The sequence below is a fragment of the Pelobates fuscus genome, chromosome 2 (genome assembly GCF_036172605.1).
Source record: "Pelobates fuscus isolate aPelFus1 chromosome 2, aPelFus1.pri, whole genome shotgun sequence".
Lineage (NCBI taxonomy): Eukaryota > Metazoa > Chordata > Amphibia > Anura > Pelobatidae > Pelobates > Pelobates fuscus.
In genome coordinates this window covers 164,616,154-164,642,845 of record NC_086318.1, presented here as the reverse complement: position 1 = coordinate 164,642,845, position 26,692 = coordinate 164,616,154, and the positions used below count along the sequence as shown (strand labels likewise).

The 26,692-nt window shown below is 43.2% G+C and overlaps 1 protein-coding gene across 1 annotated transcript in view; it reads right to left on the bottom strand.

The window, feature by feature from the left end:
• AGPAT5 (1-acylglycerol-3-phosphate O-acyltransferase 5) overlaps positions 1 to 5,871 on the bottom strand; it is a 64,375-nt gene extending 58,504 nt beyond the window's left edge. The window contains exon 1 of the mRNA XM_063441120.1: positions 5,391 to 5,871. Coding sequence (XP_063297190.1) covers positions 5,391 to 5,609 — 219 coding nt within the window. The 5' untranslated portion in view covers positions 5,610 to 5,871. The remainder of the gene's footprint in view (positions 1 to 5,390) is intronic.
• Positions 5,872 to 26,692: the final 20,821 nt, after the last annotated feature.

Genomic DNA, 26,692 nt, shown 5'->3' with positions numbered 1-26,692 from the left:
TGTTTAGTTGAACCCCCTCCCCCATCCGATCACATGGGAATGATAATACTCACCTTTTTTTTCCCCACATCGTACTGGTCTCCCCACGGCTGGTTGGAAAGCACTGAGAAACAATTGCACACATGCTGAAAAACGCTTCGCCAATCAGCATCTCCTCCTAAAGAATCAATGCATCTCTATGGGGAATGTTCAGCGCCTCCATGCAGAGCGTAGAGGCGCTGAATGTAGGAAGCACTTTAGTGGATGTCTGAGTGGCTGCCACTAGAGGTATCACTAGGCAGCAATGTAAACACTGCCTTTTCTCTAAAAAGTCTGTGTTCACTTTGAAAAGCATGCTGGGACAGGCTATAGACATCACCACTACATTAAACTGTAGTGGTTCTGGTGACTATAGCGGCTCTTTAAGAATTGCATTTTTTCATTGAAAATAATGCTTTGCAAGTTTAAAAAAAAACATGGCTCCTAGTTTTTTTTAGCTGGCTCCTAGATTCAAAGCATATTTGTCAAGCCCTGTCTTACATGGATCCCGTTAGGCAATGAGGCTCCTTACTACCGGGAGAAGTGCATCCAGCTTTTGCACAGATGAAGAAGCTAAGCTCATTGGCCATTCATTGGCACACAGAGCGTCAGCTGATCACTCACTGCCAATTAATGACCCTTTGTGCATACAAATATAGACATAATTTACATTAGCCAGCCCAGAATTCTGTTCTGGCCTGGCTAAAGACATTGCCTGAGGTTTAGTTACACCCCCGGTAGCAAATGGGTTAAACTCCTTATGTGCAGCATTTCACAGCAAAATGTTGCATATACAAACTTCAAGCACCATGACCATTTCAAATAACAGAAGTGGTCATGGTCTTGGAGTAACTCTTTCACCAAGACTCTTTGGGGGGGGGGGGGGGGGGATGAACATTTATTTTACTATGCAAACTGGGATAATGTGGTCTAAACACAGGTTGTTCCATCAATCTATTCTTAAAGGGACACCAAAAACCAAATTATTAAGCATGTAAGAACATTCCAACCACTACAGCAAACAGCAAACCCCAGGTAAACTGTCAAACCACTTACAAATGGCTTTACTTGCATTGGGAGGGTGCCAGGGCCATAATGGCATCATAACCCATCAGGCTGTAGAAGCCATCGTAAGAACAACAGCAAAAACACACAAGTATTGCCAATTATGATATAAAAGAAGTAATAGTCCAATTTATACAATCCACACAATTCTCGTCTTCCAGTAAGATGGGGCTAGGTCCACAGGCACAGATAAACAAATGATAAAATATAGTGTAGAATGTTGATAAAGCCATTGCTGGTGAAACCTGTTGCTGTTTTTTACATTTGTTTTTAATGATATCTAATCAAGTAATTTTGGCTAAACTTTATCGCTGGGTTTGGCCATATACTTGCAGATATATGACTTTTTATGTTTTAAGCCATGGGTCCTCAAACTCCGCCCCCCCGGATGTTGCTGAACTACAACTCCCATGATTCTCTGGCTATCTATGTAATTCAAAGAATCATGGGAGTTGTAGTTCAGCAACATCAGGGGGGCTGGAGTTTGAGGACCATGTTTTAAGCATTCCTTCAGGCCCTGACACTTGGAAAAGACACTACCTCAGGGTTGAGAATCATCAATTCCTCCACCAGCGCTGGTCATCTTGAGCAGAGGATACTTTTTTTTGTGAGTACAATTTCACCTCTCAAGGTTTTAAGTTTTTATGGAGTACACCATGTTGCTTTCTTTTTAATTACATGTAATTCGAGATTAAGAAGCCTAATTGTCTACGTATATCCACTTGGTGGGGATCATACCACCAGACGCCTGAAACACTTGGGTTACAAGCTTTTTTTATTTGTGTATTTTCACTTTTTTATATTTTATACAAAAAAAATTCCAGTATTACACTATTTTCCTTTTTAGGATTTGTGGAATATCCATCTAACAAATGTGAGTGAGCATTCTTCAAGTACGCTTTTATTATCACCCCTTTGCACTAAATCTCCACTTTTGTTTTATGTGCCTGTAGAGCCAAGCCCTAAGTTACTGGAATCTGGAACACAAGAATATTGCGGACTGTATAAAGCTTTTATATGGTATTCTGCACAACCGGTGTGTACTTTCTGTGTTTAGGTATATCTTGGGGAAGATAAGGGAGTTCCTCTTTTATCACTAGTGTTTTACTGCCATTTCAAACCCTTTCCTGCTAAAGTGTTGCTTATCCATTAATTTAAATAACACATGATATAAAAAAAATATATATATTTATTTTTTCTGTTGAAGTAATTGTGCTTGGAGTGTTACTTTAATAATAATAAAAAAACAAAAAAAACACAATAAACAATGTTTTTTGAGAAACAGCAATGTTTACCTTTTTTAGAAAACACACACTGGGTGGCTGTAAGACTGACAGACACTAGAGGCATTGTTTCCTTAGGACCTCCCATTCAGTCATCACACACACAACTCATGCTTATCATAGAGAAGCATTATATCTGTACAAGCAGATTAGGCTTCTATGAGAAGCACCTGACTGAATCAAAGATCATTAAAATAAGTTAATTGTGGGAGAACTGGGCTGCCGCACGGAGTGTATGCTGTTGCTGGTATTAATTTGAGTTTTGTAGCTTTTACAGGAGGGCCTGTCAGTAACTGACAGAGGGGACCCTCAGTAATCCAAATTATACCCAAGGCTCCATAGTAGCAACATTTATTTAAGCCTGCAGGAACTTTTAATGCATAACGGTCTATGCTGTCAACAGGTGTTAAGGTCCTGCACTGCATGACCACCATGTGGTCGCTAGTGGGTTGAAAAAAACATGTTACACAAACCAAATATACACACACACACACACACACACAAAATAAATCCCAGCAAGTAAAAAATATCAGAAAAGCAATGTTTTGATTGCCTCTAGTAACGGTCACTCAGTCACCATAAGTGCTTCATTCGCTGCTTGTGCACACAAGATACCCATGGCTTACCTGCGAGAAAGCACTAGGTTGTCCAAGACCAGTGATCTCAAACAATGAGACGGAGCTTCCCTGCAGAAACTTGTGTTGCAAGGGAAAAAAGGCAAGTGAAACACCCTTTTTTTACTTCTTGCAGGTGGGAGCCAGAACCTAAATGGCCAAAAGGTCATTACAGCTTTAGGAATACACATTTGTAATCCTAACGCTATAGTGTACCTTTAATAAAATTAAATTCATCGTGTTCGTGTCCAGAATGTCATAACTACTACAGCCTACTGTAATGCTTCCAGTTCCAGAAGTGCACTGGCACGTTTCCAAAGCAGTCAAAACATTTAAAAGCAGTGTGATAATTTACCTAGGCCTCATAACCTCCTCTCTTTCTACTGGAAGCTCATGCCACTTAGCTAAGCTCAGCCATGCTCACTTGCAGCACTCAAATGACACACTTAGTCAATACGTGCAACTCTACAAAGAGATGGTTACTTCAGTACAGTTAACAGAAACTACTTGCAAGAGCAGGGGAGCCAGCAGCAGGAATCAAATAAGTTGTCAAACAGTTTTTAAAGGTACATTATAGTCCCCCAAAAAACGTTTAGCTTAATTATGCAGTTTTTGTGTATAAATTACGACTCTGAAGTCTTATTGCTCAATTCTCTGCCATTTAGGAGTTAAATTTTGTTTCAGTCCATAGGCTGTGACTGACACAGCCTGTGTGGAAAAAATGTAGTCATATACAGTGGCTCCTGGAAGGTCTACCAAGCTATGAATACATTTGAAATCAAACAGACTGTGCAATAAAGGAAGTGCTCAGGAAGATTGATTTATACATCACAACTGCTTCATTAAACTAAAGTTGTTTTGGCGACTATTGTGTCCCTTTAAGCTGTTCTCAAAAAGGACTGACTACTTACTTTGGGAGAGTGATAGGACACTCCTGGCATTATAACCACTACAGTGAGCTTCACTAGTTCTGATGCATTACATTTTCCTGTAACACTGGGAAAGTTTAGTGGGCCCCTTTAGATTACTGCACTCTCCACCCGACTCAAATAAGATGTTACTTACCCCTAATCCAACGATGAGACAGACTCTTGCAGCAGCTTTGCTCCACATTAGTACTGATGATCTCTCAGCCAATCCAATGTTCCTGTCTGTAGAAGCACTTGGTGAATGCACCACAATTATATCATTTCACACAGAGACGCATTGCCACCAAGACTTCTCCAGGAGAAACTTCTCTATGTGCTTTAGAACAAAGCAGACAGGAAGAACGCCATCCTGGCGGCTCTCCCGACAGCTAGGAGGATGGAATCCACTTTATAAAAAAAAAAAAAAAGTGTCACTTTCTGTTTAAATTAGCACTTTTAAAAATTGGGAACCCCCTAATGCAAGCTGAAAAGCTTTAGAATATGTTTTAGTAACCAGTGAACAATGTTTAAAGTTTGTGTTGGTAGAGCAAATAAGTCTCACCGTATAATTAATTTTAGAGGTAAGATTACTTGTATTTTTGAGATAAAATAAAATCTTGCAGCACGGTTTGTTCACATTTCATTCATTTTATTTGTACTACTTTAATTTGCACGTGCAGTATCTGCAATACAGTTCCAAATGTTCTTCCTGCTCTGTATAATAGCACTTTGCCCCATAATTGCCCACGTTCTTCCTTGATGAATATGGCAGTTACAGTCACTCCTTTGTATGTCATGGAATTTCTTTAAATAAGATTTAGCTTAACATACAGCCTAAAAAAATATCTATGTCCAGGAAAACACTACACAGATGGCCACAAGCACATGTTCATACTTGGCAAGCAAGGACACTCTAGATTCTAGAATACCTTCAGATGCCATAATCAATGGGTTGGGCTATAGCCCAAGGTCATGAACACTATACATGGATATGACAACTGCTACTGTACAATGATAGTACAACTACAAGGCATCCTATCGACCAAAAGTGTAGTCTATTGCCATCTACCACTGACACAAAAAGTTTGAATGGGAACTGGCACGGTTTGGATTATGAAGTTTAACTGAACCAAAAAAAAAAAAAGAAAGAAGAGGAGCCTTATATTATATATGTTTTGACCATTTTGTGAACTGGGGGGTAAAATATTCACTCACAATTCCTACTCCATAAAAAAAAAAAACAAAAAAAAAAAACTATTAATACAGTTTACTGAGAGTTTTAATAAAATTATGACCGTTAATAAAGTTAGATATTTTCGATGATTAATTATTGAGCTATGAGCCCATTCATCCAATATTGATGATCACTGCCCCCGTATAAGTGAACCAATTCTAGACTCAGACACTGCAATAGCCCCTGGTTATCACCCCAGACCCCTACACAGTGCTATGGGGGCCTGTCTGAGCTGCTGACACCCCCCTGCCTCCCGTGGAGCCCTGACCTGCACTCCGGTGTAGTGCTGGAAGAAGAAGAGCACCATGCTCTGGTACATGGTGTACAGCCGGTCGTCCCCCCTCCAGTAGAGTCTCTGGGGCAGGATGGTGCTCAGGGCCCTCCAGCAGCCCCATGCCAGCAGGTAGGTGGGCGCCGTGCCCAGCATGAGAGCGGCCGGCAGCATGTAGCGCAGGGAGTAGGTGTGCAGCACGGCGGAGAGAAGCATGGCTGCAAATCACACACCGGAGCAGACAGAGCGGCACCGGGCAGCGCAACTCACTGACACCCGGCAAACACGTGAGGGGCGGGGGAAGATGACAGCGGGAGGAGGGGCGGCTGTCGGCCTCAGCCCGGAAACACAACGCTGCCTGGGTGCATGGAGCCCTCGGACTGACATCCATGGGGTCAAAGCAGCCGACCGGCAGTGTAACGGCAGCACCGGATACAACCCGACTACAGACACCGTGTGCCTACACACAGCGGCCAGGGCACTGGGAGGCATGGAGGCATGGATGCCTGGGCGCTTCTACGTCGCGGAGCGTAAAACTCGCTCCCGCCATCTTTGTTAAGGGTAACATGCCTGACAGTGGATGCCAGCCAGAGAACCAATCCTGGGTCCTGCAGCGATATATTGCTTTCTGTGTGACGAGTTGCCATTCTCATTTTTTTTTTTTTTTTAATTCTTTATTTTTGATATGCAGGTAGTTACAACAGTGCCTGTATTGCCACAACGGCATCCGCACGCTCAAGTTTCATTCACATAATATAACAACGTTGTGGCTTGTTGAATTTGCATATAATTTTTAAAATAGTAAGGTATAACGAGTCGAGATATCAGTGTTTGGGTATTGATTAATTAGTACGTCGTTCAACATGGCTTAAAAGTTAGGGTGACTGTACGCTGGGACAGTAAGGATAGACATAAATCACGTTCGCGTTAAGCTGTACTTTATATCTATTATGCATAGGAAGACCTAGCTAGGTTACCTACTGTAACATACGTAAGTTAAATAGGAGGCTACAAGTTTCATGCGGTTAGGTGTCATCCATAACACAGGGTTGGATTCACAACTTTTGAATTGCCTATAGGTCAGGGACTTTCCTCTTGCACACCCTAGGTATAGGAGTGACTGTGAGATTCGGGTTCAAATGAATAAGCAATATGCTACCTGTACGCATATGGGTGGGGGTGTAGTTCACGTCTAGCAAACAACATCTGCAGGGAGTCAAGTCAGCAAACTTACAATTATTAAAGCAAGGCTTCTAGATCTGTTCGATAAGAGGAACAATGTTAGTCATTAAACAATCTGGCTAAATGGTCGACCTGGTTCTCCAGAAATCAGACAAAAGAAAATCGTGCACATTTTATACTTTCGAAAACTAACAAGCCAGTAACTTATAATTAGTAATGTATATAGCATGCATAAACATAATATTTAGTGTGGTTTAAAGAGTGAATAGTAAGGATAATTAGTGCAGGCTGGCCCAAAGTAAAATCGTGGTTTGTGAAATAATGGCCGCAAGGGTTGCATTTCATCTCCATGGATATTCTGATTGTTAATTGCGGGATATCGATGGTGGTGGGGGTGGGGCTTAAGGCTCTGGCCTAAGGCCAGTTGTGGCCGTAGTGAGTTTGGCCTATGGTTGGGCTCAATGGGCCTTAAATTGTAAAGTTACTGCATGACATTAGATATGAGGCGGGAGAGATAAAAAAAAAAGGAATCGAAAATTTTTGAAAAAGAACCAACAATAAAGATTAAACAGTGATTGCAATGGTCACTGGACCGAGTCAGGGGTTGATCAGCTTGGGTGAGTCCCGTTTTTTTGCTGTCTAGTGGTGCCGGCCTTTCACTGCCCGCTGTTAGCTGCTGTCGCCGGTTTGGCCCCCATTGGGGTGAACGGCTTGGTCTTTGTCACGTCCCATTGGTGAGTCGCCGATGTCGTCGGCTGGTCGCTGGGTCTGTGGGGGGTGTCCCCTGATAAGCCTAGTTTGGCGAGGAGTGTGGGGGCTTCGGAGATGTCTGTGGCTGTAAGAGTCTCTTCCCCCTTTCGTGCCATTCTCATTTTAACTGGCATTTCTATTTCATTGATTGATATTGCTTGTGTTAGCACTTTTAGTCCCAACAACTGACTCCATACATCACATGGGCAAGGTGTAGTGTGAAGAGGAAATATAACTTGTGACATATATGCAGACAGGATAGATGAGCAGGTTTGCTATTTTAATTCTCACTAGAAATTATTATATTGGTTTTATTAATTAATGTATTTATTTTCATGCCCTGTCTGACTGTCTATGCGTACAATGGAAATGAAAGGGACACTATAATCACCAAAACAACTTTATCTTAATTAAGCAGTTTTGGTGAATAGATCATGCCCCTGCTGTCTCATTGCTCAGTTTTCTGCTATTTGGTAGTTAAATTGCACGTGACTTACACAGCCTTCCTTAACACTTCCTGTAAAGAGTCATCTAATGTTTACACTTCCTTTATTGAAAATTATGTTTCATTTAGAATTTCGTATCTCCTGTTCTGTTAATAGCTTGCTAGACTATGCAGGAGCATCTTGTGTGTGATTAAAGTTCAATTTACAGAACAAAAAATAAAAACATTAAAAGTAAGTTACGGGGGCGGAGCCAGCTACTGAACCGACAGGTCGCATCCTCAGAGAGCTCCCGGCGAAATCGACTTTAAAACCCTAAATATTGAAAAATCACCCCCCAAACAAAGTCACCCTACCTATCCACGTAGGAAGCAAACATGGGTAGGAAAAGTAAGAAGCCTAAGCCTGACCTACCTCGGCCAGGCGCCAGCATAGGAGACTTGTGGAGGCGAGCACATGGCGCTCACGAACCAGAAATGGCCGCCTACATGGAGGGCATCGAGGACTCCGACGAATTACTCTCTGAGCCAGAGGAGCTATACCAGCCCATGACAAGGGCACCGGGGAAACCCGATCCGAAACCTGCCACGCCACTTGACTCGGCCCCAGTCACCAAAGCTGAAATGAGGGAGCTGCTGGCAGAGCTCCGCCAGAATATCCAAGAGGACGTGGCAGGCATGAGGAGGGACATAAAGGGCCTCACTGACCGCATGGAAACAGTGGAGCAGACCACCAACACGCACACTGGGCAAGTGGCCGCACTCCGACAGGAGATGAATATACTACACCAAAAACAAGTGAAAATGGAGCAGGCCATGGCTGCTATGGAGGACTCCCGACGCGCCCAGAATCTTAAGGTTAGGGGCATCGTCGACTCCGTCCCGGACTCTGAGCTCCCTCACCTTGTGCGGCGCCTATTAACTACGATACTGCCGCCAAAACAGGCCAAAGGGATAGGCCTTGACGGCGTGTTTAGGCTCCCTAAGCCACCAACGGCCCCACCATCAGCAACCAGGGACCTGATAATAAGATTCCAGAAACGACTAGACAAAGAAACAGTAATGGCCGCAAGCAGGGGTACCGCACCGTATAGCTTTGAGGACATGTCATTGTCATTCTTTTCAGACTTCTCCAAGGGGACTATGGCCTGGCGCTCCACTTTGAGGCCTTTTACCACCTTGCTCCGCGAACGGGATGTTAAATATAGGTGGCGCTCACCGCACAAATTGCAAATATACCACGGAGACGCCACTTATCTCATAGCGGACCTACAGGAAGCGGAGACCCACCTCCCTGCCTTGGGATTACCGACGGATGCCATACAGCGACGCCACACAACCTACAAGCCACACAGATGGAACCCGGCTACCTCCAAGCCCTTCGTTCCGGGGGGACCCGCCAGCGCTGCACAGACTGTAGCCACCACTTGAGAGCTCCCAGAGGACTGCTAGGCCGTACTGGCCACTAACTCAATTTCATTACTTTTCCTTCACACAGGTCTATGGCAATCGTTCAGCTTTTGTTTTTATATATAGTTCTACATGATTTATTTTTACTTTCATTCTTGCCTATAAATGCCTAAGTATGTGCAGATTGCTTTAACTGAGCAGGCTTTTATAAATCGGGCACACCAAACAATGTCTTAGCATGCCTGAGCACTAACAGCCAGATCCTATCTGCCTTAGTGACCCCTACTCACGGGCCCACTATCTAGGCCTGAACTCTCCTCACTATAAACAAACCCATACTGTATTTCTTGGTAGGGAAAATGCCCAGTAGAGGTAACGAGATTACACACACGACGCTGAGCTTAATTAAATAAAAATTTTACTAGCAGATGTTTACTCAGAATAACGTTACCGAGTTATCTTATCGCTACGATAAACGACAGGGGGTACCCGGACATTAGCATGTACGCGCCCGCTAAGTATATGCTTAATTGTCTCAATTCATTTTTATTGTTAACTCTTTGCATGACAACGCTCGCAAACCGTACTACTGGATCTTACCATAACGAAGCTTAATGTGTATAGCCTCACTAGCATGTACCCACTCACCTTAACCTAGCAACAGTCAATTTTTATTGTATTACCTTCTTAAAGAAAGAGTGCATACCAGACAGGAAAGCCCTTAAGTGTTATGTCAATATGTTATCTATGTTTTATCTCAACAAAAACTAAAATTTGTGCCGTATTTTCCTATGCCATGTTTGCATCATTGTATGTTAACGCTTACAACTGCTGTTGTGGCTAAGTAAGCCTAATGTATTACCTTGCACAACAAAAATAAAGAATTTAAAAAAAAAAAAAAAAAAAAAAAAAGTAAGTTACATCTGATTGATAATGAAACCATTTTTTTCATGCAGACTGTATGAATCACAGCCATGGGAGATGTGGCTAGGGCAGCATAAACAGAAACAAAAAACTGATTCAACTTCTAAAAAAGAGGGAACCTTTGAAAGTTACCTGACATCATACTAACAGCTATATCTAAAAAAAAAAAAAAAGTCTTTTTGTTCTGTCTATACATTGTGTTACCAACATTTTTAGCAAATCAATATTTATTGATTTTTGATATTTAATTAAAAAAATAACTGTTTAAAAAAAGTTTTTTTTTTCCTACCTGTTAATCAATCACCTGTTAATCAATAATTTTTTGGCGTTTTTAGCATATTTGGTGACTTGCATCTTGCAGTTCAGTGGCTATGGGTTGCAGGGAAAGGTGAGTTTTAAGTATTTGAACTTATCTTCACCACAACGCCATCTTCTTCCGTGGTAATCTCTTCAGCACCTGGTGCTTCATCTTCCAGGAGCCCATTGTCAGTGCTGTACTCTTGTGCATCTGCTGATACCGGAGAAACTGACGGAAGCCAAGCACAGAGAGATGGACACAGGTTTCTTCAGGAAGGAAGAGATTCTTTATTCGATTCACCGAACGGGACTCAGAGGGACTAATGTCACCAAAATACCACAAGTTCTGAGCCCCGGACAATAGTGTAGGCTCCTTATATAAGCATGTAACTCCTCCCATAATAAGCTCCACCCACACATACTCTTACCCAATCAATCGAACAAGAACTAACTTCCTGTTTGACCACATGGCTTGCCCAGCACAATGGAGGAGGGGAATACTACATCCTGTATTCTCGCACATGCTCCGTACACTACTGATTGTATCTTTGCCACGTGCAACCAACCGACCGATACACCAGTATATGCACGTATACATGCCACGTGGTAATCTCGGCCTACTAAATTCATTTTTACCGAGATTCCACCACAATGCGAGAGTACAACACTAATGTCTACGGAGGATTTCGCAAGTCCATGGGAGTCTTCACAGATAAAGCCTTTTTTCCCTAAGCCGTTGACAAAGTTTGACAGCGGCAGCTCTGCCTTTTTGTCAATCATAGGAAAAATACATAAGAGACGTCCCTACTTTGTCTTATGATATCTTTTGACTGCATAAGAATTCAAGTGAAATTCCAGTGTAGTCAATGTGATCATTTCATAAATATTTTATATTTGTAAAATGCTATTTCTTAGGCGGTGTGGGGGGGATTAACAGAGCCTCATTATGTGACAGGGAAAGCAGAAGACACCTCCCATAGGCCGTAGTCTTGCTCTCTAAGTCTAGCATCCACAGTGCTTGCTTTAGCTAGGGATTATAGGAATTGAATAATGGACATCACTCGTTCAGATGCCAGCATGCTGGCAATAAAGCCAGTGTTTCGGTGCCATAATGAAGATTCGCTCTGCTTAGGGAAGTCGTCTCAAGCAAAGCAAATATGAGAAAATGAGCCGGATCATATGTGATGTTTGTTAATATCTCAAAAGTGTACATTGAATACATCTCGTATCTTTGTAATAAATGATGTATGATTGGGGGCTATGTTAATGTGAACATCTCAATGAAGTTCTTATGTTACCTGGAGGTATTGGGTGCTGTCCTTCTTTAATGAGTTAAACCGTGTAAGGTCTCAGCCTATCACTGGACTCCCATTGTGAAATATGCATTAGAAACATACATATGTTTAGAGGTGGTATTTAGGTATAGAGATATTAGAAACATGTATGGGTTTCTAATGCATTTTTCTCAATGGGAGGCCATCATGCACTATGGGGCTTAATTGTTTGTAAATGGGTGTCTCCATGTCATACTGAGGGGATGAGGGATGACGTAGTGACAGACGTTACGTGTGCTTCACCGCACGGTTGAAGGCTGGATGAGATGAGCAGGAGAGACATGAAGGAGACCCTAAAACTAACGAGAAACGACGGTCAAGAAATACGACTCACTGCAGAACATACTAAGACGCATTGACACGGAGAGCTGCATTAAAAAGGGTGAAGATTAATAATTAAGGGGACACTCTAGGCAACCAGACCACTTCTGCCCATTGGAGTGTTCTGGGTGCCAAGTCCCATCACCCTTAACCCTGCAAGTGTAATTATTGCAGTTTTTCTAAACTGCAATAATTACCTTGCAGGGTTTAGTCCTACTCTAGTGGGGGGAGTGTGCCGCCTAGAGACCCAGGTGATAACCTTTGTTTTGAAAAAACAGGAAATTATTAGCGCCATAGAAATGGTCCATGAGAAGCAGAGTCCTAGAGCTGATCGCAGTGATTTAACGGTAGTGGATGAAATACATAGAGAGTGTGGACAAGAACCTTAACATTTGTATCCCAGGAAAGAGACTGAGGGTCTGATGGAAAAGAAGATGAAGATTAGCTGAAGGTGAAGTCGCAAAGCAAAAGAAAATCAAAGTACTATAACGGTGAGTGACTTTTTCTTTTTCTATTTGCCTATTTATAAAAGGCAGGGGAAAGAAAAGGGAAAAAAGGAGATGAAACTAAATAAACAAGAAAAGGGGAAAAATGAGTGAACATAATCATTAACAACATCAAAATGAATTAAAGGAGACACAAAAAGAAGATACAATTGTAGAGAAGTGGAAAATAAAACAGAGTGATGTGAACGGTTCTCCTGTATTTATAAAAGAATCCCTTACTGCTGTTATAAAGTTAGAATTATCCCCTGTTATACAAAGAAACAGTATAAGTTAGAGACAAAATTTGAACTGGCTGAGTGATATTATAATCACTTATCTCCGAAGAAAACAAAGAAACCTAGATAAATAACTAATGGGACTAATAAATTTACTGTAACAAACGAGAAACAGAGCAATTTTTTTCTCCCTTAATCATTTTGCAAAAAATGTCTAGTAAAAAGGTTAATCAGGAACCTAAACAAATGTAAAGAAAATATAAAAGACAATAACAAAAGCCTGATAAAAGATGATCAAACTCATTTACACCCATTGAACAAAAGAGTGTTAAAGAGACACTATAGTCACCAGAACAACTACAGCTTATTGTATTTGTTCTGCTGAGTATACTCATGTCACGACTACTGTATGATCCAACACGCAAAACTATGATAACACAAACAACAAATACTGAGCCTTAGAATGGCCGGACTTAACATAAAAGAGAGGTCTATAAACAAGCCGGGATCAGGGATACAGAAAGAGGAAAAAATATACTAGCCAAATGTCAGGATACCAGAAGTAGGGAAAGTCAAATTCAAGCCAAAGTCAAACACCAGAAAATATTTCCAAGAATGCGCTCTCTGACAACCAACAAGTGGAAACCACGACAGGGCACAAGAAAAGGCATTACAGGGTTTAAATTCTGTGATTGGTCAGTATGTGGCCTTTGACCCCAAAACGTGCGTGTGCGTCTACAGCGTGACATCACACGCATGCGTAATTGTGTAATGTATCGGTAAGAACGGGACCGCAGCAGCCGTCGTCCCTTAGAACGCTGCATCAGCCGGGACCCGTTTTACACGAGGATCGGGCGGCAATCCGCCGCGATCCAGGTGAGAACCTTTCTCCCTCCTCTGTGCGACCGCGCTGATCAGGGACTTCATTGTGGTGGAAGTATCTGCGTGACCGCATTGATCAGGCGCAGTCATGCTTATATGAACCACCAGCGCTGTGACAAATCATTCCCTTCAGGTTTTTGCAGTAAAAAAGCAATGTTAACATTACAGCCTAGGTATAACTCCACTGACCACTACCCAGATGGCTACTAAAGGTGCTTTGTGCAGCACTGACATCTCTGCATGGAGACACTGAACTTTTCTCATTGAGGTGCATTGATTCAATGCATTTCTGTGAGGAGATGCCAATTGGCCAGGGCTGTGTTTGACTTCTGCTGGCTCTGCCCCTGATCGGTCTCCTTTACAGTCTCAGCCAATCCTATAGGAAAGCATTGTGGTTGGCTCAGGGAATCACTTCTGATGATGTCAGCCAAGCAGGCAGATCAGGGCCAATAAACCTGCAGTATATTTAGGGAGAGCTAGCGGCTTGATGGTGGTTTTAACACTATAAGGTCAGGAATACATGTTTGCATTCCCGACCATATAGTATTCCTTTAAACAGATCTCGATATTAAACAATAACACTTAAGATACACTAAGAAAAGGTGCAGGTGACTTAAGTATATGGTGTACTTATGATATTACACTATGAGTTCTATTTCTCTCTCACTGTAGAGCCATTCTATTGTCTATATATGTGGTTCGTACATATCTGACAACTGGACCTCCGGAATACCCATTGCTTGCGTGAATACAGCCACTTTCTTGACTAAGGACAGGGTGGTGGAGATGCAATTGTTGGAGGCTGTTAGGGCCAGGGGGAAGCCCCACCAGTATGGTATATTTGTCGTACAGAGTTGATCCGTGATAGGCCTTAGCGCCCTTCTTGCCTGAAGGGTCATCCAGGAAAGATCAGGGAATATTTGTATTAGAGTACCGTGGAAGAGCATGGGCTGTGTTGTATATCTAACTGTTTGGAGGATATCCTCCTTTACTCTGAAATAGTGAAGCCTGCAGATTACATCCTGTGGTGCTTCTGCCTCTTGATCGGAGTGCTCTGTCGAATAGTATCGTCTCAGCTGTGGCTCTGTTGAGGATCAGATTAAAGCGATCCTGTAGTGTGGCATGGAGATCTTCTTGGTCTCTTTCGGGGGTGCCCTTGATTTGGAGGTTGTTGCGCCTCCCCACAGTTATCAAGGTTGTTCAGGGACCTGTACATCGCTGACATCTGGGAGTTTTGTGCTTCCAGTGAGGTTGAAGTTGATGTAATTGTGTATGGATGAGGTCTCTGTCGTCCTCCAGGCTCTTAACCCTGTCGCCCATGTGTTTGATGTCCGTCGATATGGTGTCCATTTTGATCTGAAATAACATTTCAAGATTTTGTAACATCGTGGCAAGATCCTGCCTGGAAGGGAGATTTTTTTTATAGTATCCCTTATGTCCTGGTCAAGGGTGAGTATCGATCCCACAAAACTAGCTGGGCTGGATAGAGGAGAGAAAGTCTGGAGGTGAGTCTGGCGCCATGTTGGGGCCTGGTGCCTCGGCCTGTTGTTCAACGTTATCTTTTAAATATTTTGTCAGAGCGCTCGATTTACCCCCAGCTTGTTTGCCTGATGTGTGGTGGGTAGATGAGGATCATTTGGGATTCCTCATTGTCACAGTTGCGCCTGATGTTAGCGGATTGCCTACTATTTCTCTCGGCCCCCAACAATCTGATCTTATTCCTAAATTTATGTTCAGCAGGGTTTATGGAATTTGTAGTTTTATTAATCGTTTATTATTTTATTGACACCATCAGCTTCCTGACATGCTTATGTGCTAAGATAACAGGCCACCTTCACAAACAGGCACATTGCAGGTATGCATGTCAATGGAAATGATGTGGGGCATATATTTCTGTGATGAGCATTAAAAACTCCTATTTACCTACTCTGCAGTAAGGGTCAGAATAATAAGAAGATGCACACTAGCTTTTTTCTCTAATTTCCTATGGGAAAGCTTTGGATTGACTCAGCCAATCAGTCTTGATGATCTCAGTCATACATTTGAGAAAACCGCGCTGAGACCTGTGCTGCAAGAGAGGAAGGGTAAATAAAAGATTTTGCTTTCAGGCTGGGTGCACTTAGATTGGTAACAGGGCACTATAGTGTTAGCAATACACATTTATAATCTTAGCAATCAGTCTGTAAAATTTTGGGAGTATGAAGGTAGGTGATAAATAATTTGAAAGTTATAAATCATGAATTTCGTTAACTGGTCGTCTAGATAACCATTACAGTTTATATAAAAATGTGTTTAATCACCAAAAAGCACAAGTGGGGAAATAAGCGACAAAATGGCGAGAAAATGGTTCCTCTGACAATTGTCAGGATACGGAAGGATCCTCAACAAGATTTAGAAACCTAACCAAGGTCACAGTAAGAAAGGATATAGACAGGTGTATTACTGGACCTTAGAAATATCAGCTCTAAACTGTCTAAATACATTCCACGACTAAAAGCAAATAACAAATACGTTTTAAAAAATAGAATACATGAATCAGAAAGTACAAGAAAAAAATGTAAGGACAAAGCCGGGTCTTGTGTCTTACTGTGCTCCTTGACCTTGACTTGTTCACAACTCCACTTTGTCGTTTATCCTTAGTGCTAGACCAGTAATTCTCATGACTGGTACGCACTTCTGTCCTGTCTCTGACTAGGTGTGCATTTTAGGGTTAGGTTAGCCATCACATTATGACAGGGCCATGGACCCTGCAAACCTAGGTCAGCAGTTTGCTTTTTACAAAACACATGTGGGAGATTTGGAAGTGTTTGCACAGTCACTTTAGACTATTCTTAACTTGCTGCGTGTTTCCAGCCTGAGAAGCAGTGTCCTCATATGGTTGCCTAGATTACATCGTTGTCCATTTCTGTGCCAGGTCCATCCATGCACCTTACCCCACCTGCTTGTTTTTGAGTAGGCTCTGCCCAGTGCAGTTTTTTTTTTAAATTAAGTAAAAATGCATTTTTAAATGGTTCCTAAGACCTTTCCTTCAGATAGAGCCAAGATTGGCATTATCATTAACTTGTTAGAAGGAAATGCTCTAGCTGGGATGAATCCCTTGTAGGAACATGATGATACCCTCATGTATGACTTCCTCAGTTTCTTTGCCATATTCAAGCATATATTTAGTCCGCCTGTAGAGCTACAAGTACTGGAAGAAAACTCATGAAGATAAAGTAGGATTCCAGACCAGTTGCAGAGTACACCATACAAAATCATACTTTAACTTCTGAGACAACCTGAAACAGTGCTTTGGTCTGTGCTTTTAATGAGAGTTTATCTGACACTTTACTAGATTAGGTTGCTGCCAGAGATCTTCCCTGGAGGACCTCACTTTTTTTCATTTCAGATATCGATAACAGGCTGTATGAAACGAATGAGAAAGTGTGCAAACCATTAGTTTGATTAGAACCAACATTTAATTTGTCTGAGCCTCTCCAGAATTTAGCAGTTGGGTCTGTCTAATGCAGAGAAGTTATAAAGACTCAGACTTTGTATGCAATTTGGGAAGAAGGGACATATTAGGAACAACTGTCCATTGCGGAAACCTCCTGCACTTAAATCATATTCGAGAGGGGCCTTTCTTGGGTGTTTTTTCCATGTCCCATAAAAGGCCCCCCAGTGCCTCATACACTTTAGGTTGGGATAATGTTGTTTCCATACTAGCACTTTGATAGACTCTGGAGCTGTTGAATACTTTATAGACTCTTCCTTTGTAGAGAAGTGTAACATCCCCATTTTAGAAAGGTAAACACCCTTGGCCATTGAAGCCATAGATGGTAGACCATTAATTAATCCAAGGTTATCACTTTAACCATGTAGGCACTACTCCAGGTTATTTCCTCTTCTACTTGTCCTGGCTTTCCTGGCTCTGTGCTCATAATCTCTGTATTAATTAGTTTAAGGAATAGGATTTGAGAGATTATTTGCATACCTTCTTAATAGTTTATTTTGATGACGTTCCCATCCATTCCTCAGACCTACAGACACACTACTCTCGTGTCCGTGCAATTCTACTGACACTACTAGCGAATGGACTTTATTGCAAGCTATAAAAGTGTCTGTTTGACCAGACTACAGTGTATCTTCTAGGGTACAATATGTCTGGATATGGATTACAAATGGATCCAGACAAACTAAAGTTAATTCTTGACTGGTCTCTACCAATAAGTCTCAAATCGATTCAGAGATTTATTGGTTTCACAAACTATTATAGATGATTAATTCAGGGATTTTTAAAGTGGGTGTACCCATAACAAGTATGACTTAAAAGGGGGAAGACGCTAAATTCTGGACCACTGAAGCTAAACAAGCCATTGAAACCTTAAATACATATTTTTCTTCTGCCACCATACTGGTACAATTGGATCCATCTAAGACATTTTGTCCTTGAGATGGAAACTTCCTCTTCTGGAGGAATCCTATGTACTAGTGTTGATAATAACACATCACAAAAATAAGTCTTACATCTGTGTTGTTAAGCATTTGAATTCCAGAAAGCAAATGTTGACTCAATTAAATTACGTCATGTGCAGACCTGGGAATAAAAAATGTAAAAGCCTAATCTCTTTCCAGGCAACTTGAAAACACTGAAACTGAAGATAAAGATGTCTCTCTCACGATATAGGATAGTAGCTATGAGCAGGACAGTCTTATCCAGTGAACTAGTAGACAAAATACAAAGAGCCCACGTTAAAGCCCCATCTGACCTGCCCAATGGTAAGCTATTTGTTCCTGTGGAGGATAGACTAACTGTACTTACCTTCCTTCATCATAAAAAATCAGCAGGGCATGTGGGGGTTAACAAGACACATAAATTAGTCTCTCATGCCTTTTGGTGGTCTTTATGAGGAAGGAGGTCAAGGAAAACATTCCAGTCAGTAAAACTTGGGCTCAGGCTAAACCTTCTCAACAACCCCCTGAGTGGGCTGTTACATCCATTACCTAAATCTTACAAGCCGTGGACTCATCTTTCTAATTACTTTATGTTTGATCTACCACCATCAAGGGTAAATACAGTTATTCTGATGATGGTGAATCAATTTTTCTAGGTTGACCCATTTTATACCTCTTTCTGATCTACCGTCATCAGCTGAATTAGCCAAGATATTTACAAGAGGTTGAATGACATTCCCCAGGTCATTGTCTCTGATGGTTATTTCTCTGCCTTTTTCCTCAGCATATCACCTACAAATTAATAGAGTTGCTGAGCGTGCTAATTAGAACAATACCTGTGTTGTATTGTGTCTAACCTGCAGGACAACTGGGCAGACCTGCTTTCCTGAGCTGAATTCACTCGTAACAATGCTGACCATGATACATCTGGTCACAACCCATTTCTCAATAACTATTGATTTCATCCTGCAGTCCTTCTGACTTCCTTTGCTAACAAAGGATGCCTGCATTGAATTTCATTTAGCCGTTTTACAGTATTACTGGGGACAGATCCTAGCTATTCTGGAGAAGACATTATTGCTTCATAACAACATGTATACCAACATTGTTGGGCAGACCCATCCTACTATGTTTGTCTATCCAGAATATACAGCTCTGTGTCCTCTCCAAAAAGTTGGCCCCTTGCTACACCTTAATACACTGCCCCCTCTCACTGTTCCAAATTAATATACAGCTTTTTCCAAATTAATATACTGCCCCCTCCCTCCTCCAAATTAGTATACTGCCCCTCCCTCCCCTAATGTAATACACAGCCTGTCTCCCCCAATTTAAGACACTACCCTCCCTCTAATTTAACACCCTCCCACCACTCGAATAAACTGCCCCTCTCCTACCACTCTAATACACTGTCCCCCTCCCTCCTCCAAATTAATATACTACCCACTTCCCTCCTCCAAATGAATATACTGGCCCCCTCCCTCCTCCAAATTAAAATACTGCCCCCTCCCTCCTCCAAGTTAATATACTACCTTCTCCCTCCCCCAATTTAATATACTGCACCCTATCCCCAATTGAACACACTACACAGGAAGGTCCCCCAAACCCCTCTTCCCCTACCTTAAAGGGACACTATAGTCACCACAACAACTACAGCTTAATGTAGTTGTTCTGGTGAGTATAATTATTACTTTCAGGCATTTAAAGGTGGGACATGTAAAGGTGGGACAAGGGGCATTCAGGAACTGGCACAGGAGAGAGGAAATTTCCCGGGTCTTCTGGCGGCCGCTGGCTGGGGAGGTCTGCTGGCGGCCGCTGGCTGGGGGAGGTCTTCTGGCGGCCGCTGGCTGGGGGAGGTCTGCTGGCGCCGCAGGGGGAGCAGGCTGTTCTGTCTCTGCCCGAGTCTCATTAAGCTCCGCGCGAGGGCGGGGAACAGAGACAGAACAGCCTGCTCCCCCTGCGACTGCCAGCAGACCTCCCCCAGCCAGCGGCCACTGGCCCACCCAGCCGGTCACCCACAGGTAAAATGTGTAATTCTGTCAGTGTATGTGTCATGGTGTGTGTGTGTATGTGTCATGGTGTGTGTGTGTCTGTGTCATTGTGTGTGTGTCTGTGTCATTGTGTGTCTGTGTCATGGTGTGTGTGTCTGTGTCATTGTGTGTGTGTGTGTGTGTCTGTGTCATGGTGTGTGTGTATGTGTCATTATGTGTGTGTCTGTGTCATGGTGTGTGTGTATGTGTCATGGTGTGTGTCTGTGTCATTGTGTGTCTGTGTCATGGTGTGTGTGTGTCATTGTGTGTGTGTGTCATTGTGTGTGTGTCTGTGTCATGGTGTGTGTGTGTCTGTGTCATGGTGTGTGTGTGTCTGTGTCATGGTGTGTGTGTGTCTGTGTCATGGTGTGTGTGTCTGTGTCATGGTGTATCTGTGTGTATTTAAAAAGTGTTTTTACTCACCTTTTTTTTCTCCCCACGCCGTGCTGGCCTCCCCTCGACTGGCCCTGCCTCTATGGCTGAGATCATCAAGCATGATGATCTGAGCCAATCCAATGCTCTGCCATAGGATTGGCTGCAAAGGCCCTGATAGTAGGTGCTGCACACTGTGCAATCATGCTGTGCAGCACTGACACAGGAAGCACCTCTAGTGACTGTCACTAGAGGTGTCACTAGGAAGCAATGTAAACACTGCATGTGAGTATGCTTAATGTATAATTAAACGTTTTACTCTAAAAGGAACAATATTATATATTAGAAAAAGCCATATATTGCCGTATGTAATATGTAAGGCAATGTCTTGCCACCCCAGATGGTTGAGTAATATATATATATATATATATATATATATATATATATTACTCAACCATCTGGGGTGGCAAGACATTGCCTTACATATTACATACGGCAATATATGGCTTTTTCTAATATATAATATTGTTCCTTTTAGAGTATTATATATTAGAAAAAGCCATATATTGCCGTATGTAATATGTAAGGCAATGTCTTGCCACCCCAGATGGTTGAGTAATATATATATATATATATATATATATATTACTCAACCATCTGGGGTGGCAAGACATTGCCTTACATATTACATACGGCAATATATGGCGCAATGACTTAAGGGGCTGGCACTGATTTTTTTTTCCCAGGGCTGCTTTGTATCCCCAGTCCGGCCCTGGGTGAGAGGATAGTATACCAAATTAATAGGAGATACAGCTGTAATCTAAAACAATGCACAACGATAGTGTAATAGTTGGAGACATAATGGAGAATGCACAACGGTGGTGTAATATTTAGGACATAAAATATAACATTGATGTATGATTACACTCACAAGAAGAAGATGTACCAGAGCATGAAAGTGCCTCCTTCGATTTCTGGCGGGCTAATACCAACTGCACATCCAGAACCATCTGCTCTGCTTCAAATACAGACTTCAGTGAGGTAGAAATATATAGCAAATAATATATTTTTAAAATACACAATAAGGGGGTGGAGCCAGCACTCGACCCGATCAGTCGCATCTCTGCAGCTCTCCGACGTTCGGATCATTAAACACCTCCAAAATTGACTAAAATAGCGGCCTACTGCTCTGCAAAATGCATTACGGCACCCCAACACCAATGGGGAAGAAAACGAAAAAATTGCGACCTGATCGGCCGCGGCAATCCACAGATATAAGCGAACTTTTCCGAAGGCCGCATGGAGCCGTGGGGCCCAAGATGGCGGCCGACATGGACGAATACTCCGATAGCACGGATGATTTCCCGCTACTCTGCCCGGAGGCTCTAGAACACCGAGAGCCGGCAAAGCCAAGCCAGCCGGCAGGGGGACACCCGGTGACCACGGAGATACTCACCTCGCTCCTCGCAGGCTTGCGCCAGTCTCTCTCGACCGAAATATCCCAGGTGAGAGAAGATGTCAGGGAGTTTACAGCCCGTTTAACCACCGTTGAACAACTCACCCAAGCTCACACTACCCAGGTGGCGGACCTCCAGACACAGGTGAGGGAACTTACCACAGCTCACACTGCACTGTCCCACCAACTAGCTGCCATGGAGGACAAACGAAGATGGAAACACATTAAAATCCGAGGCATAGCTGACTCCCTGACCCAGGCAGAGCTACCTCACTTTCTCCGCAGGCTGTTTGCAACCCTGCTGCCCGCCAAGCAAGCAAAAGGGATACAGCTGGAGGGCATGTTTCGGCTACCCAAGCCACCACAACTCACTGGCACCGCTACCGGGGACCTCCTGGTCAAACTACTGAATGGGCAAGATAAAGCTGCGCTCATGGGCGCCATTAAAGGGAAAAGTCCCTACAGCTTCGAGGGCATGGACATCACATTTTATGCTGACTTATCCCGCACCACCCTGCAATGGCGGAAATCCCTTCGCCCACTGACGACTGCACTGGCGGCCAGAGGGACGACGTACCACTGGGGACCTGCTCATGTACTCATAGTACAACACCAGGATGCTGAATACAGAGTCAACGCCATATCGGAGATGGACACTGTGATGGCAAAACTGGGACTACATAACCCCCCTTCAGCCACAACGACATGGGACCCAGCCAACATTGTTCCGTTCATTCCAGGTCAGGGGGCGCACAGAGGGAGGAAAACCCGTGAACCACCACCGCCAGTCTAGCAAGGCTCACAGTTTCAAAATGTTTTACTTAATATGTTCATGTTTATCTTTGGTTTTTCATTTTTGTCCCTAACAATACAATTACCGGGATGGCCCGGAAAGCTGGCTCCAATATATCACCTCCCCCCCCCCCCCAACTCCTAACAACACACGGCAGGCTTTGGCTCAAAGACGAGGAGTTGTATTATACGCCGTCCTGGGCACTACGCTCCTGACTAAGTACATATGTTGGCCTGGGCTAAGTTACGACCTATCCCAAACCTAATCTACCAACCCCTCTGACGGCCGACTACGATAATTCCCACGCACCCGGACCAACATGGGTACTTTTCCCCTACCCCATGATAGCACACTCTCTGAGAGCGGTTATTGATAAGGTACGCTCAGCGTACAGCGCTCACCGCGGCACCTCCGCCTTAGATAACGCCACCAACTGGGTGGAGCTTTCATATAAACCTCCTAGTCACTGTCCCTCTCTAAGTTCCACTAACACCTGGCACTAGAAGACAGTCCTTATCAGTGACACATAGACGTGGCACAAATATAATAAACACACATGACACAGCTGTCGTAACATCTTTTAATTTACAAGCTCCTGTTTTCCTTAATGTTTAATCTACATAACTTAAAAGTGTGCAGTAATAGCAAATGTCATGCTAATGTTATACTTGTTACGAATGCGCTTGACCTAGCTGTTGTGGCTATTCAAGCAAAATGTACAACTTGCACAACAAAAATAAAGAATTAAAAAAAAAAAAAAATACACAATAAAAAAAAAGGAGGAAAACTCCATAATGAACCTGTAATAATAATGTGCAATTAATCTTTGGATAGCTCTAAGGCCCTGTGAAAGGGGCCAGTCTACTATAGTTGGTAACTTCTCAGGATTTATTGGGAAACCAGAAAAGGAAATTATGTATGTGTGATCGTAGCAATCGATTTACAAACTATGCATTGTTAGTTTGATAACTCTCCAGTGCCCTCTATTGATCAAATGGAAATATGTCAATTTACATATTGTTGGTATTTAAATTAGTGCAACCAAATAGACACTTAAATTAATATATTTTTATTTTTTTATTTTATTATTTATTTACTTTATTTTTTATGGTGTTTGAAAGAGTTACTTGTATTTATATATTTTTATGCATAAAGCATGGTTGCTTGTGTGGCGGACCTGGCACAAGTCCCTGGGGTTGCTTGTACCCATATTGAGTTCTTGCGAACAATTCTGGATCCCCCTGTTCGGTAACCGAACAGAACTTGTGTGGTCCCCCCAGGTGAAATCTTCTCATAAATAGCGATCGCGTTCCACCAAACCAATCTGAGCGCTTTTCGGATATTTTGTGCACTCAGATTCAGGCTATTCGGTGATATAGAATTGTGGGGTTCCTGTACTGTTTCATCATGTTTTTGGGGTGTTTTATAAAAAGTATACATTTAATGTAACTGAGAGATAATTAAGTAATCTAAAATTCCCAGCTCAATTACATCTCAGACCCAGTGCATCTTGTGAAAATTCTCTGTCAACGTGTCCTGGAGACTCCATACTATGGGGTTGTGCACAAAAAGCTGTGTGTGGGCTAATAAAAATCAGTTGACTCCCAGAACTGGGTGTCGTCCAGTACTGGGGGAATGGGCTATATATACTAACCAGCGCTTCCCTTCCAACTCCAGAGGATTACAGCGGAGATATTCAATCTCAGCATTGCAGCTCTGCTACAATTGGTTGGCATTGACGGGATCCATATTTTACAGCAGAAGGAAGACACGATTCAGTGGAAAGCAACAGCATGAATGGAAGGCAAATGGAGACAAATTACTCTGTTCTCAAATGAACAATATTAAAAGAGATTTTGGAAGCAAGGGGTAAGGTAGCCAGCAATAAAGCAAAAGCTAGTCTTATCGCCAAATTAATGGAGGGAGACCGAGCCAGCAGTGCTACACCTCTACCAGCTATTGATGAAAAGGAATTCCAGAGGGAAGTAAGGATAAGAATCGCATTTTACAGTGGAACTCCCTCAGATGAAACAGTGACCAGGGTGATGGCAGAAGCACAGGCATACATGCTGACCAGAGAGCAGCAGGCAAACCAGCCACGACTAGCAGACCGACAATACAGGCAAGGATCCCCAGGAATGTTCACCAACCAAGAGGGTAAGCCCAAGATACCATACAATGCATTCAAAACATTCTCAGACACGGAGGAGGAAATAGACAGCTTTCTCCAAGATTTTGAAAGATTGTAGCACCTGCATAATATCAGCCATGAGGATTGGGTACCACTCTTGGCTGGCAAACTATCTGTTCGTGCAGCAGAGATGTACAGGTCAGTACCTGATAAATGCCATCTGGAACCACCCCATAAACAACAGTAGCAAAGACAAACAGGGGGCGAACAAATACCACGCCAGTGCCTGGCAGCGGAGACCTGCAAGAAAAAACCCAAAAATGAGTAAACAGTGCATAAGCGACTCAATGAGTGTGTGTGTGTGTGTGAGTGTGTGCGCTGGCATACTAGCTAATGCCAAAAAGGTGAAACAATTAAAACTAGGTTTGGTGACAGGTGAGGCCCTGCTAGATGCCAAGTGGCGTGAGAGGCTCTATCTATGCGTTGGCGCGAGGGGGTAACGTGGCCACTGAACGTTGTGGCGGGGTGTTGGCCTCTCGGTGACAGTTAAACAAAAGATAGAATGGGAGTGACATGTGAGGCCCTCTCTATGCCACAATGCGAGGCGACTAACTATGATTTGGCCCGAGGGGCGTTGTACCTCCGAGTATGAGGATGGGTGTTGACCTCGCGGGACCACTAACCTAAGGCGAAGAAGCCAGGGAATTACAACTAGTGGACACCTAGGACCCTGACAGCCAGCCACAGCTAACTAAGAGGGGAGGGAAGGGAGTGAGAAAAAGGATGTATCTGAGGAACGTGTGTCGAAAATGTGTGGGGTTTACATGTGAGTACCGTGGGGCAGACCGGAACTGGAGTGCAGGCAAGCACGTCAGAGTCCAGGTAGTCAGGCTGTCAGGAGTAAGAAAAGGAAGCGAAGAAGCAGCGTATAGAACCAACTGTGTGCCGGCAGACTAGCTAATGCCAAAAAAGGCGAAACAATTAAAACTAGGATTGGTGACAGGTGAGGCCCTGCTAGATGCCAAGCGGCGTGAGAAGCTCTATCTATGAGTTGGCGTGAGGGGATAACGTGGCCACTGAATGTTGTGGCGGGGTGTTGACCTCACAGTGTCAGTTAAGCATAAGATAGAATGGGAGTGACAGATGAGGCCCTCTCTATGCCACAGTGCGAGGCCACTAACTATGATTTGGCCCGAGGGGCATTGTACCTCCGAGTATGAGGATGGGTGTTGGCCTCGCGGGACCACTAACCTAAGGCAAAGCAGCCAGGGGGAATTACAACTATTGGACACCTAAGACCCTGACAGCAAGCAACAGCAAACTAAGAGGGGAAAGTAATGAGTGAGAGAGGGTACGTACTGTGTGATGAAAATGATGCGGGGGTATGAGGAAAATCATAAGGTCGACTGTAACTGGAGGGCAGAGTGAGCCCATCGGAGACCAGGTGGTCAGGCTGTAGGGAGTACGCATGGAAAGAAAAAAAGGAAATAGAACGCGCGTATGTGTGTATAGCCCAACGAGCCTAATGAGGGCCAGATTGCGGGCCCGGGAACAAAAACACATATCGTTCCATCCGGAAAATGATGAAGCATGAGCATGGTGTAGTGAAACGCAGGTCTGACTCCGCAACGGGACCGAAAACCGCTCTATAACGGTAATTATGCAGCTTAAGACCGCGCATTGACATAGCAGTAAAAAAAAAAAAAAAAAGAAACCCGAACGCGATACACCGGGTATCTTCAATATATATATTCCCCCAATTTATACTTTTTTTTTTTTTTTTGAGTGGGAGTGTGAAAATTGGGTTGTCAGAATCTTCCATC